Raw genomic sequence first — 14,919 nt, forward strand, 5'->3', positions numbered from 1 at the left:
CTCCCATTAAAATTATGCAAATCTACATAGTCACAATGCAACAAATGGGTCTGTGGTCTTACACATAAGGAAATGAATTTTTGTATTTTTTTTAAAATCAAATCACTTGGCAATGCAGATACCAGGAAATATCTCAAAGCTCTCCAAGACTTCTGAGACAAAGGCAGGACTCATTTTTCTTCTGTAAATGTTTCTTCAATCTCTTCACCTAAACACATATACACACTAAAACTACGCAGAAGTGACATGCCTCTCTAAAAGTTGAAGAGAAAAAAAAGCCTTAGCTCAATCTTGTATGTTTACACTTTTAATCTTACCCTTAAACAAGACTGAATTGAGCATAACCATACTGAAGGTCAGCTTCTATACTGGCATATCAAATTTCAAGTCAACAGCTCTTTTATTTAAAATATGTTAGATAAAAAGGTAATATGCTGTCTGTAAGAGTTCCCTTGAGGTTAGAACCACCAATAAATTAACTGTTACCATATGTTTGGCTCCTTTTGGTAAAATTCAGTAACTAAATGCTGCCAAACCTCCTTTGGTAGTTAATGACATTTGGTAGCTTATAGTACAACTTGGGAAAAAAGGAAGCTGGACAGAAAGCTTTGAAATTAACAGAAGAAAGTGCATTTCTATCCTTGTGTAATTATCCAAACATTTTTGAAAGAAAAATTCTACCCATGTCAAAACTGTGGGTCTGACCTGTAATAAGCAGCTGTCTCCTCAAATAGAGCTGTATCAAATGCAAGCTCAAACACTCCAGCTAGTACAGTAACACAAACATTCTGCATTTGCTTGTTTTTAACAATGGTGAATACATACAATCTATTTTTCAAATGAGACACTTTGGACAATTAATAATCATAAGTGTTAAAATGCATTATTAGGGCTTTCCTTAGAGTGGGTTTTATTCAATATATACAAGTTCAGTCTGGGCTTCTTTGCAATGCCATGTTTCTAAGTTTTGCTCATGGCAAAATTAAACCCTTCCTTTCCCCCCCCCCCCCCCCCCATCTGTTATACCCACATAACTTGAGGCTAGAACATGACAGATAAACAGCCTTTAACACTACACCTGTAATTATAATTACAGACAGTATAGGAAATTCTGAGTGTTTTAAGGACATCTATTACAGACTTTTATTTAATTCCATCTAAATAGGTAGGGGCCAATCTAGCTGGTTCTCATTCTTTTAAGAAGGCAAGCAGGACTAGCTCTGTAGGGTCACAGTTATGAGAAATCAATGCATTTTCAGAGATGAAAATATCCATTTCATTTTGTTCTTGTAATCAGCTACAGTAACATACTCTAAATTCATTATTATTCTCTTTTCCAGGAAAATTTATATAGCCTGCTGCTCATGCCATGGTGGTTTGCATGTACAGGAAAACCACCTAAAAATCCCCTATTTCTTTTTAATCAACTGCATCGTCCCATTAAATTGTAATTTTTATGTATATAAATCACTTGCTATGCAGCTTACAGTTCCATACACATATCTGGCAAGCAGTTTGAAACAGGCTGACACATATCGGCCAGACATTTCACATCTTAAAGTCATGTTATTGCATGGTTAATCCCATATTTGCATTAATTTGATTACAAGCACTTCCAGGTAAAAGTAATCCCAAAATGTATGTCTAAAGATTATCATATAAGCTTCTGGAAGACTTTTTGGGGGTTTTTTTCCAGAAGAAAAAATATTTTTGCCAATCCTGTCTCATTCAGCCTTTTGGGGTTTTATTAATAATTTTCCCATTACTGTATTCATCTTCCGATTTCTTGTTTTTTGTTTTAAGTAAGGCAATTTCTATGAAGATTTGACACTGAAATCAGAGGCTTTGATTACCCTGCAAAATATATCCACAGTTCAAAGTATTTAAGAGGGTTAAACAAAACGCAAACATTTAATGCAACATTAAGCATGTGAAATAAAAACTTGATTGCCTAAAGAAAGCATGCTACGCTGTTACCCTGGTGACAGGTTAAAAAAGGATTGTGAGCTGAATGGCTGTATGATATGAAATTAAAATGTTTCACATTGAACAATCCAAAATGAATTGGGAAAGGTTAGAGCAGAGGAGAGAGAAATCAATTCTCCAATGGCAATGGTGAATGGAAGTGAAGTCTGAATAGGATTTGCCAGTGGGGTGCAACAGCTGCCAAATATCCTGCAGCCAAAGAATTACAATAATACTGATGAAGTGTGCAAGAGCTTTTGGAATCATTGCAGGGAACAGAGAAATACTCCTACAATAATGAGGCCATTCTGTGTCCCATCCCACTTTTGCAGTTGAATCAAAGGAAAAAGAAACGGTTGAAAATTGTAATACTCAGTAACAAAGGTATTAATGAATTATCTATCCCTTCAATCAATATCTTATATTTAACTACAGCCTTTGTGAACCATGAATGAAGCAAGAATGCTAAAGAATGGACAAATCAAGACACACACATGTAAAAGTATGCAGACAACATTGAATGAGAGACTTTTTCTTCTCATGTATTTTGTTGACAACACTTCTACTGCAACAGCATCCAGAATAAGCTATACCCGACACAAACAAACAGCAGGATACCACAATGCCTCAAGGAACTTCACAAGATACAGTGTTGGTGTTCATCTTTATCTTTTTATGCTAATAATCATAGGAAAGAAACATCAGTAAAGCTTCTCACATGAGCATAGTTATATGCATTTACTGAGCTCAGAGTCCCCCAAAGTAAAAACTTTTTCCTTCCATAAAAACCTCCAACACAATTTCATTCCTGCCCTTTGAAACTCCAAATAAAATATACAGATGGAGAGGAAAAACTACACTAAAAATAGCTGTAAAACAACCAGGGGACACATGGCAATTAGCACACACACCTTGTTAGTTCTATGGTTTCATATATGCACTTTTTACACAGGAACGAATATTAAAGAACATGTTTAGATGGTGTAAACCTACACTGACAGGAAAGAATTTCTCAGCTTATAAAAGGGATAAAAGTAAAAGAGAGAGAGGTCTCACAGCAAAAAAGAGCATCTTGCAGAACTAGAGGTCATAAGCAAAGCATGGATGAGAAAAGGGCCAGATTCTCAACTAAAAAGGGCCAGGAATACAGTGTCACAACAGGAAATACTCAAATATGAATACCACATAAATTCAAGCTTCAGTGTTAAGTGAACTGTAGCCACAGAAGCTATAATGCTCCTCCAGCAGCTCCTGTTTTCCCAGCAGACATGGTGAAAATAAAAAATAAACATAGGGACTTTAGCCAGGTCCATTTACTTCGGTGAATGGCTTTCCCACCAGCAATCACTTCAGCAAGATGCATGCCACTGCACTGGGAATCTTCCCAAGAGATGTTCAGTGAAGTTCAACCTTTTCATTATTATCTTCATGATGATTTCATAACAGTTATCTGCTCTAAAAACTAAGCAAGCACGGATTTAAGCAAGCACGGATTCCTGAGTGCCCAGGACACCTTTTCTCCTACAAAGGGATGAGAGACTATGAAAATTTCCCGTAACAGACTGTTCTGTTTCTGGAATACATGTTCATGAATCGGATGGAACGATGGTTGTGCTCCGAAATGACTATATAAATACCTAATATTATTTATATTATCAATTCTGATTCCATTGATTTAATTTAATCAAATTTAAAACCATACATTATGTAGAAATGCTACCTTGAAATGTCCCATTTCAACTTCTATGTTTTACATAAAAGTTGATTTCCACTGCTTCGTTCATTTCCATCTATTTATTTGACTCCAGCACACATAATCCTCTTTCCATGTTAAGAACTGAACAATGTGTGAAGGTAACACAGATAGAATATTACAGAGAGCAGCCAGTTTAGAAGTGTCTAAAGCAAGATTACCAAAACCCACAAAAATTGAAAAATAAATATTTATGAGAGATCCAAACAACAATATTAAGTAACACCCAAAGAGACAAGAGAAGGTTGTCACAATCAAAAGGGTCTATTAAAGCAAGGACATAAAATGAAAAATGGGAGAATAGTCTTAGTACCTTGGTTAGTCTATGGGGAACAACAAAACATCCACAAGAGGGTAAGAGTCTGAAGCTGCAGTAGTTACATAAATATATCGAGGACTTTCAAAGGCATTAACACTAAATCGTGAAAAGAATGCTTGAATTGTTGACCAGAGGACCAAAAGAGTAAGGATAAGACAGTGTTATTTTCATGAGCTAAAGGTGACTGCATAACTCCAATGGGAGGGTATTTGTAGGGTAAAACAAAGTATAAATATTTAGCTGTACTCTCAATAACTGTTCTTGTTATTACTGCAGTTCGGGGGGGGGCGGAATATAACATCACATAGTGCAACTGATACAATTCAGCAGTGCCTATGACTGCACTGCAATGAAGAACTCTCCCCCTTTCCAGGATGCCAGTTCAGATGACTCTAACAGTTTTTCCTGACATCATCTTCCTTCTTTTTAAAATTAATGTAACATAACCTTATTTTGTGCTGCTCCAGCAGTGCAGGAGAGCCAGAAAGCTCTCCTATTGGGCAGCTGACCATCCTTCCATATGGGGAAGCCCTAGGCTGGCAAAGAGCTGGCTCTGTCCCAGACTCCAGTAGGGTAATAGGTGCAGTCTATGTGAAAGCAAGCATACCAGAGAGGTGCAGGGCTTCACTGCTCTCTGAGCAGTTCCTTCACTGCCCTAATCATGCAATGAGGAGGCAAAGCAGACACCCAAATCAGCTAAAGATTTACATCAACAAACCTGTACCAAATCAACCTTAACACATACCTACAATAAATGAAATTTTTAAAATATCCATCTCTGTTCTTGCAGTTCACCAGTCATGTTATGTCCACCACACTATAAAGCCCAGCTATTCCAGAACTTGACAAAAGCCTCTTGAATTTTATCTGTAATTTCTCATGATACACTACTTATAAAACATTGTTCATTTTAGGTCTCAAAATACTTTGTACATGTTGATAAATAACTATTTACAAAACTTCAGTGATGAGCTATTAAAGTCATTTTGTCTTTTTGTAATCTGAGGACCAATCCAACTGACTTTTCTAAGGTCCCACAAATAGAGTTAGGAGTTTAACTCAGGACTTCCCAGTCTTCTACATTAAACACACAAGAGCAAAATAAATCTTTAGGGTTTTAGCAATATAAAACATTTTCCAGTGTTACCATCTTTTCGCATGTAGTATCAGGTAATAGAGGCATGCAGCCTCACTGTTTTTTTCCAAGTCATAAATGATGAAAGAGAAACTCACAGAAAAATTAGGAAAATATTCTTAGCAGCCAACACAAGCAACGCATAGGAAGTGCTGCAGGCAATTGGGTTTAGAAGTATAAACATCACATTAGCAGACCCATGAGATAGCACCGTGTAGCCACACCTGGAGAGTCACTCTCCTGTTCCACTCCCAACCCACTAATGAAAACAAGTCTGAAGCCAAAATGCGAAGATTCAACTGTACAACATAATTTTTGGTCTCAAAGGCTAACTACATCAAACAGATGTAAAATAAGCTGGATTCACTTCAGCCAAAATATGTTTCCACTTGAAACAAGATTGAGTTCTGTATAGAAGACCTTGGGATTTTACTAGATGCTGTAAATCTGTTCAGCAGCTGTGGGTGGCACCAGTTTCACAATAAACTAGACTATGGAATAAGTAGGAAAAGTCCTAGGTAAAATAACTGAAAGCTGAACAATGAAGCAATCATCAATCATTCATGGCTCTTTCCTGGAGGAAGCATGTGCCACTACTATCTAGATATCACAGTGAAATATTCACATTAGTATCTGGCTCACAAAATACCAAGCATATTCATTAGGTAATCATCATTCAAAACATACCAAAAACAAGAAGGAAGAAAAAAAGGGGGCAAAAAAATAATCCAAAAAACCAACTACCACCCCACAACAATCTTCTCCCGAGACAAACTGTTTAATAACAGCCAGTTAAATTTATAGTAAATGTATATATATATATATATATATGTGTGTGTGTGTATATATATATACACACATATATATAGAGAGAGAAAGATGTAAATATTCAATTACATAACAAAAGTAAATATTCCTGTATGTCTAAGCATGCACAGGTCTCCCACGGATGTTCTAGAAAGTGGCTAGCAAATTAATTTCAGGAGGTTGTTGGTGAGGCTAGAGACACACAGCAATGCAGACAGTGGAAACACCTATGGGTGCTCCACCCCAACCATAACCCAATTTATTCTAACACAGCAAAGACAAAACAGCCTTCAGCTTGTGGCCTGTATTAACCTCAATGCCATGTCAACTTCTGCAACAAAGAATCCCACTACAGGGGTCATGTCTTAATTGAAACTAGATGAAGAAAGTTGGGTGTCTGATCCTAATGAGGCAACAGCATGCTGATCATCAGAGCACATTCCAGCATTACACTTGATGATTCAGTCACTCAGGAGATTCCAAAACATGTATTTTCCAGTCACATGCCTGCAAATGTCATTGACTGTCGAGAACCCCCTATCATGGGGCTGCTACTAGTCTGATCCGTGGCACAGAGCTAAGGCCCACCTCTGTATCATTTTTATGAGCCATCATCTGCTCACCTCCTCCTCCTCACACATTCCCACTCTTGCCACTCTTCCAGAATAATTTCACTTGTCACAAGTACTTAACCTGGTTCTGTCAGAATGATCTGAAGTAAACTATTATTAAACTGTTTCTAGGCTAATAGAGGTCATTTTAGCAGAGCCAGAGTAGAAAGCAACCACACACAAAATCATGCCTGCATACCTGGGGAAGGAGGAAGAAAGGCAGAAACCAAGGGAGGAGAAGGCTGGGCCAATGATTCCTTAATCTGGCTCAGCTGCATTTTATCTGATTACAGCCTCAGTAACCGATAGTGAAAGGGAGTTTCTGTGCAAACTTCCAAGCACAGTTCCCTCTATCTATCTGACTAGAATAACAATCCGGAGTTTGGGCTGAATAAATCATTCAGGGGAAAAAGGAAACCCAAAATACCCCTGCAGTCATGGAAGAATCTTTATTATAAATATGTCTCACTAAAGGGAAAAGAAAACAAACCAAAACCAAAGATAAGCCTATAACTCAACTCAAGCAAAAAGTTGTCTATTTGGCAGCTGTGAGAATTTTGGAAGAAATAATGCAATACTACTTTTCAGTGCAATTTCTTACACAAAAATTCCTCGATTGCTTCCAGTATGGGCAAAAGAAAAAAATCTGCTGCTAACACAAGTCGATGTACTTTACCAAACCATCAGGAGAATGTTACGGATCAACTTTGGAGCGTGCACTCTAATTCACTTGCTTCCTCCAACATGGATTTAAAATGCACACAGACTCCAAACACCCAGTTCTGCCACAGTGAACCACATCCAGGATTACAACTGGCCTTTTTGATTTGTTGCCAGTTGCACAGGTTCTTCCTCTGCATTTTTTGTTTTGAACAGATTGCAGTCATACCAATAAAGATGTACTTTCTACAGCCACAACCCTGCTCCTCAAAAAGAACCCATGACATGGAACACCTCCAAAAATAAGTCAGATGCAGTTTGGGCAAGTTAAGGACATGCCATGACGGACGGCACAAACGTGTATGCTCCACAGTCCTCAGTCCCCTCTAGAGGGAGTCCATTAGCTACTCTAAGAAATGGAGAACCCTGTCCAGGACATCGGACAATCCTTTGACCTCAACTCTGCCTTCTGTCTTTGCCTTTTCTTCTGAAGACTCCATTATTTTAAAGAAAGGGTATCATTATCAGATTTGGTTTTCTCCAGAACTCTCTTCTTTTTTGTATTATAGAGTTCTTACTTGGCCTCAGACAGCTTTACTATGATTAAAACAATTCAATACAGACTGAACAATACATGTGGACTGAAACCTATTGAGTAAGAACCACACTCAGTTGCCATTTAGAGACAAATCTAAGGCTCAACTTCTGAAATATTCAGTCCAGATCCACATAGGCCTCAACAGACAGAAAAAAATCATCCTTTGAAAGCTGAGCTGAATATAATATATATATAATATATAATATAATATATAATAATATAATATGACAAGGGAAAGCCAGTCTTCCCTGTATTGAAATGCTATTTTAGTCTCACCATTTAAAAATCTGAAAAATCAGACCCTAATCAAATCTTACAAGCTTCAAGTCGTCAAACCCTGCTGCCTTCTCTACTCACACTGCAGGAATATATGTGAGGGAGTTTGGCTAGGACTCCAAAGATAAGTTGATTTGTGTGTGATTATTTCCCTAATGCAGCACAAAATGATAAATAACCATGCCAGACTGCTCAATGCAACACTTTGTTTACACATCTGATATCTCAGGCTAAAATATTTGTATATGTCTTTTCTGTTGAGACATATATACCTAGTACTTAAAGAAAATACTTGCAATAGAAAGAAAACATTAAAATGTTATTTCAAATTGGACTCCTTTTTGGTTTGGGGTTTTTAAGTAAGAAAATTTTACAGGCCAAGAAAAAAAAAGAGCAGGGAATGCAATAGCAGTTTAAGAAACACTGTTTAAAACAACAATCCCTATCCTTACCTTAAGTACAAAGTAATCCATTACTTCTCTATAGAAGTACCAGATTACTTGACTTCCTATGCTGGCCTGTAAAACTACAATCAAGACTTCTCCTTATTTTCCCTCATTCATCTTTTATTTAGGGAACAGTGTCCTTCGAGTTTCTGTTCTTCTCCTTATGCCTTTTGCTATGGACAATGTAACCCATGGAAGGAAATAAAAAGGTGCTTTACTTTCCCCTATAGGTGCATAAAGCAAACAATGATGTAGCCCTACATATGCTATATATTACAAAGCTGTTATGCTTGCCCTGTCTCATTTTTTTCTTCTTCTTTTCTTTCTTCCTTTTTTTTTTTTCCTAACACCATATGGTACTATTTATCTTCGTGGGAACAAATAAAAATAAAGACTTGAAACCACATTTGATTTATTCCTGACCACTGTAAAATCAGTAATAGAATACACTGTCAAACCACTGGCATGGAATGTGAATAATGTCTATGCTGCATTCAGACTTCCCTCTCACACTAACACACATACATGTAACTACATTAAAGAATGTGAGGCAAGAAGAGTCATACTGATGTTAGGATTCTAGGCCTGCAACCACCACAAACACCAACTACCCAAGCAAGTTCCACAAATTCTGTTCTAATAGATGGTATTAAGGCATTGACAATGATAGGCCAGAGGATAATGAAAGCTAGAAACATCCTAGTGGAAAAAAACATTCTGTTCCAAAAAGCCAAAAACCTGAATTAATATTTTGACAAAAACTACTGCAATGGCTGGCCAATTACCAGTACTACCTAGGTTGCCAACAATTACTATCCAAAAGTATGAGGGAGCAAGGGAACAAAAGCACCAAAACATACTTTAAAGCAAAGGTGGTGATTCTTCCAGCATTTGCCAGTCAGAAAGCATTTCCAGAATTAGACCCTAAACTATTGAAGTTCCTCATCAAAGTAGCAAATTACTCATGAATCTACAATATTTTCAAGCTCTGTATCTGAATATTCATTTTATCCCAAAGTGCTTAGATCACTTCAAATGGGCACAGGGGAAATTCGTGATGCTCAATTTGTGGTTAGTTACTAATGTAGCAACATTTTGCATTAATGAAACTCCTGATGTGCATTAATTACTGTACTGGCTTGTAACACATTTTTGTGCCTATTTAGTTTGCTAATATGTAGAACAAAAATAATCATGTATGACTTGTGTGAGTAGGGAAATGTAAGCCATAGCTCATTTGAATTTAGAAAACACAGGCTATATTAAGAAACCATGCAGTTGCTCACCAGTGTCTCTCGTGTACTAGAAAATGCCATTAACCAAATGCATCAGCACATCTGAGTTCCTAGAAATGAACTTACCTTGGATTCCCTAAAAATCGCTGTGATCTCAGTTGCTCAGCCACATACAAAGACGCTGCTGTTGCCAGTAGTTCTCTTCTTTCAAGATCTGTCAACTCGTGTCCTAGTTTTCAGCATGCAGTTAAAAAAAAAGTAAAAAAAGAAATAAAAATTAGATAGCACAGACCAACACAGATACAAAAAAGTAACAACTCCCAGTGAAGACACCACTCAGACCTTACAAACAAAGCCTACATTTTTCCCTCAAAATTAATACGAAGCGTAGCATAGACACTGAGTTTCAGAGTTTAAATTGCATGTTTTCATACAGGTCAGCCCTACTGCTAACACTGGTATCTCTGTTAAAAACAAATCTGACAGCTGCAAGAAAAAAAATTAAGCAATGCTGCAGCATCTTGATTTTGTTACCAAAATGTCACTGGTTGACATATTGTGCCTCATGCTGGTAAGGAATCCATCTGTACATTAGAACTTATTCAAAATATACAACATTCTTTCTCAGTACTTCACCTTGCACAGGCTACAGATTTTTCCAAGCAAACGAAATAATGCAACAGCATAAACCCCAGAAATAAATGGGGATAAAACTACTTGTCAGCTATGGGTCATTTAGTACCATTTGTGTAATCATTAGTTTGAGACTAATTGAGTCAAAGTCATATTTGGCAATTCATACACAGAAAACGGCGCAAAGTAGCCCACAATGAGAAGGTAGGCAAGCTAATAAAGCTTTTGACAAAAATATGCAAACCAAGGTGATTGGAAGCAGATTTTTCCCCCAACCTAGTCTGGTTACAGACAGTGAAGTTTAATTAGAAATTCTGTTGCCCTTCCAGCAGGCAAAAAAAAGAACACAGTGACAGAACGCTGCCTCCCCATCTTTAGGCTAGAAATGTTGACACAGAGATTTGATAAGAAAAGCTGGACAATAGGTGGCTAAGACTGGCACCACCAGAGCAGCAGAGCAGTCAAAACTCATGCAAAAGGGAACAAGTGGAAAAGTACTCAGTCCAGAAGTTAAAGGTGATGTAGAAACAGACAAGAATTGCAAAGCTAAATTATCATGGAGAAAAGAGGAAAATTTTATCCTCAGGAGAAAATTCTGCACAGATGAAAGCAAGAGTGTTTTAAAAGCCAGAGAGGAGAACAAGACAATAAAGTTTTTAAAAAATACAAAGGTTAAGACTGAAAGATCTACCTGAATTCAACTGCAATGCAGCTCTCAAAGTACTTTGTGTGTACATATCAAAACAAATGCAATCATCCATGGCAAGTACAGATATGAAGGAACAGGGGGAAGAAGCAGGGCAATGGGTTCAGAAGGCTGTATCTCCCTGAGCAGCTCTTCCCAAGGAGGCTCGTTTGCTTCCACTCCTGCAACACCCTCCTCCTACATCTCACTGCAGCACCACTGCATGTAATTTTAATTACCACTCCCTAGTAATGGTCCCTAACAAGTGACAATTTCTATCAGTAGCATAAATTAAGATTAATATGATTTCAAAGGAAGAAAAAGCAGAATGGAGGCCCTCTGAAAAGGACTGGAGCAGATTTTACAGTAACATGCACAATTTCAAAACAGGATGTCTCAGGCACAGTATCCTTCATTCCACTGGAAACATTAAATTCAGATAGATAAAGAGGCTGCTTATGGTCCACCTCAGCAAAACAATCATGCCAAGGTGATGGAAACACATTCATTACAGTTCCAGCCAACAGTACAAAGGAGCTGTCATAGGCCAAAAAATGTAAATTTAAAAATAACAAAAGCCAGCAAATCTGCATTAATCAATTTCTAATTTAGTCCCTATTAGCATATTCTGGCTAAAGATTACTGCAACTTCCTTTGCTCCATGTTTATTATTTTTCATCTGCCTTGAAATGGAAACTGTCTTTGCTTTAACAAATGTTGAAAGGCTGAGGAACCAGCTTGAGAAACAAACCTGATCTTTCCTTTGCCAGTTACTAGAAAATCCAATTGCAAAGCGAAAGTCAAAAGATGCTGAACTTTTGCACTCCTTGTGTGTATCTGCATCCATATACATGTTTGTAGCAGCCTTGCCTATTACACAATGCAGTAACATTCACGATCTGGCGCAGAAACTTTCCAATTCTCCAATTGTTTACGTGCAGTTAGACAGGACTGAGATAATTTTTCCGAAGTGCTGTACCTAACAGAGATTATCTGTTTACATGTTTCAGCTAAAGATACATCAAGAATCTATCCTAAAACCATTGCTTCCCAGTCATCCTGCCTAACACCCATGAGAGGTCCCTGTGACCAGAACTGCATGTTCTCACCTTCTCTAACACACAACGATACTATCAACTCATGTAACAGAACACGGTAAAACTCGAAAGATCCCAATTTGAAGGTTTGATTGCATGACCTTCATAGGGGATGAAATCAATAACTGCTTTTGCACTTGCTGTGCTGCAAAAACTATTTTCTCCCTCTATCTTCAACAAAAATCAAACTCCACTGAACAAAGGTCAATGATCTGAAACAGGTTAACAGCTGATCAAGAAGTACATTCCCTGTTATTATCACAAACATGAAAAAACGTATTTATCCACTTTCTCTATGTGTCACTATTTGCATTAATTATGTGTTATGGTTTGAAGCTGGATGCACTGATGTGGCAAGCAGAAAACTGGTCATGACTGTAGTACTCAGTGTGGAATTTCTGAGAGATAATATAAACTGTTAACAAGAACATACCAAAATTAGGTTTGGGGCTTTGGCAATAAAGATATAACCGTACCACAGAACATCCTTAAGCATAACTTTGGAGGCGTATCTTGGAAGCCTGATAAAAAGCTGCTTCCTAAGGATGGCAATTTACCTTTATTACCCAAGACAGACTGCTGTCAGTTCTACCTTGGTTTTCTGAATGCCAGTCCAATTTCCCTTGCCTTCTGCTCTTATTCTGCTGCTGTGGTCAGCAGAATTTTAAACAGCTTTGATGCTAAACTTCCAATTACATTACTGTATTTGGAAGCAGACAAATCGTCCAGATAGTGATAGCTTTGTTTCATTTCAAGTATTATTTTACTTTAGAAGCCACACCCCAGGATTTCAACTGGGTGTCTTAAGTTAAGAATTACCATCAATGAAGAAATAGTAATACAGCCTTTCACATTCACCCTGAAGAGGTTCAATCTGAAAACTAACAAAGGGACCTCTGGGCTATTTGTCCAAGTGCTGCCTTGACAGGGAGTGAAATTAGTTAAGTAGCAAAGGTTCCCCAGCTTCCAACATGGGAAATTCTGCTATTGCTCTTTCTTCCTCTCATTGCTGCAGTCTCCTGTGTCTCTGGGCTACACAGAGAATTCATCTCCACCATAAAATAAATGCAAGACAGCTCCCAAATCTCTCTGCTCAACCTGGGATATACTTCTGCATTATCACTATCATCACTAAGCTGAATTATACAAAGTAAAGGAAAACAGGATTAATGGCTATAAAATTAAGTCACAACTAGGGGAGTAGAAGCGCCATTGTTCGTATTATCTAAAGGTATACTGCACACATCTATTACTATCATCTATTACTATTCATTTGACAAAACCCTGGTCGGAAGGAAACACAAGGAAGAAGTATTTCTCTCTCATTTCCCTGATGTTATGATTGCTTAAACCAATATTATCCCAGTATCCCCCAAGCTGAGTCAAAAAGGTTCATGCAATTACTTACATAACCAACTTCAAATTAAATTACATAGAAGGTCATTTTCCCCATAACAGTCTCATTTGCATTTTGTCCTGGAAATGTGCTTCCTACTATTAAATTACAGGAGAAAAACACACACACACATACAGACACCCCATCAAGCAAAACCAAGCAAAAAAACAGGCCTTGGTTATGTGCCCTAGTCTGTTACTTCATACTTGTAAAGTGACTTCTTTTCTGATTGGGAAGAATGAAAATTAAAAGCAAAATAGGTAACACAGAAAGTGCAATGCAAGCAATGTTTATACCATTACTAGGTTCTGCTTTGGCTCAAGTTTTTCCCCAATGGATTTTGAAGTTGACCATTAGACATGGCATGTATACCACATAGACTGAGGCAGAAACCAAACTGGATATTACAGAAGTACAACAGAGCTTTGCTCCACCCAGATGGTCACAGTAAAAAGCAGCCAATGCTGTCTGTGCATGCAATCTCAAACCTTTCAGAATAGCGAAGTATGTCTCTCAGAGAGCTTGTGATCACTTACAAAGTGGATGCTATAGTACACCATAAGGAAATCTCCACTATTTCAAATTGTAAAAGGATTAGTGACAGACCAAGATGTATCTCTTGGCTTCACTTGGCAGAAAAAGAAAGTCACATAAGCTGTTACAGCAGTTTTTATAACCCAGTAGCTTCCAAAATGAAGACAAAGATTAGATTGCAGTGTGGAAAAGAGGAATGAAATTAACAGCAGCTATCTTCTCCCTTCTAACAGTAACACAGTTATGAGAAGCTGCATTCCTCCTGCCAACTAATAAGAAAAGCTCCAGACTTTGAATTCAAAGTCATATCTATATTCACAATTCACCTAAAAAGTGCTTTCGTCCATAACAGAATCACAAAATGACTGAGGTTGAAGGGACTCCTTTGGGAGTTCTTTAGCTTATTCAGTGTGCCTCTCCTCCAAGCAAATTCAACATCAAATTCAGAACAGGTTAAGAGGCTTGTGCAGTCAGGTCTTGAAAGTCTCTAATTCATGACCACAGTCTCTTGCTCTGTTGCTGTGCAACTCACTGAAGAGTCTGGCTTAATTTTCTCGGGAACCCCCTTATATGGTTGCCATTAGGCCCAGCCGGAACGGTCCTATTTCCAGGCTAAACAAGCAAGTTCTCCCAGCATCTTCTCACAGATCCTCCCTCCCAAGCCTACCACCAACCTAATGGCTCTGCTAGATTTACTCAAGTTTATTGACATCTTCCTTATATGCCATCTATGGGGACAGTATTCTAGAGATGGTTTAATAAGCATTGA

At 37.8% G+C, this 14,919-nt stretch overlaps 1 protein-coding gene across 1 annotated transcript in view; it reads right to left on the bottom strand.

Moving 5' to 3' along the window:
• PCCA (propionyl-CoA carboxylase subunit alpha) overlaps nt 1–14,919 on the bottom strand; it is a 313,957-nt gene that overhangs the window by 135,495 nt on the left and 163,543 nt on the right. Inside the window, exon 18 of the mRNA XM_054162910.1 lies at nt 9,932–10,034. Coding sequence (XP_054018885.1) covers nt 9,932–10,034 — 103 coding nt within the window. The remainder of the gene's footprint in view (nt 1–9,931; nt 10,035–14,919) is intronic.

The sequence above is a fragment of the Dryobates pubescens genome, chromosome 7, assembly GCF_014839835.1.
Source record: "Dryobates pubescens isolate bDryPub1 chromosome 7, bDryPub1.pri, whole genome shotgun sequence".
Classification (NCBI taxonomy): domain Eukaryota; kingdom Metazoa; phylum Chordata; class Aves; order Piciformes; family Picidae; genus Dryobates; species Dryobates pubescens.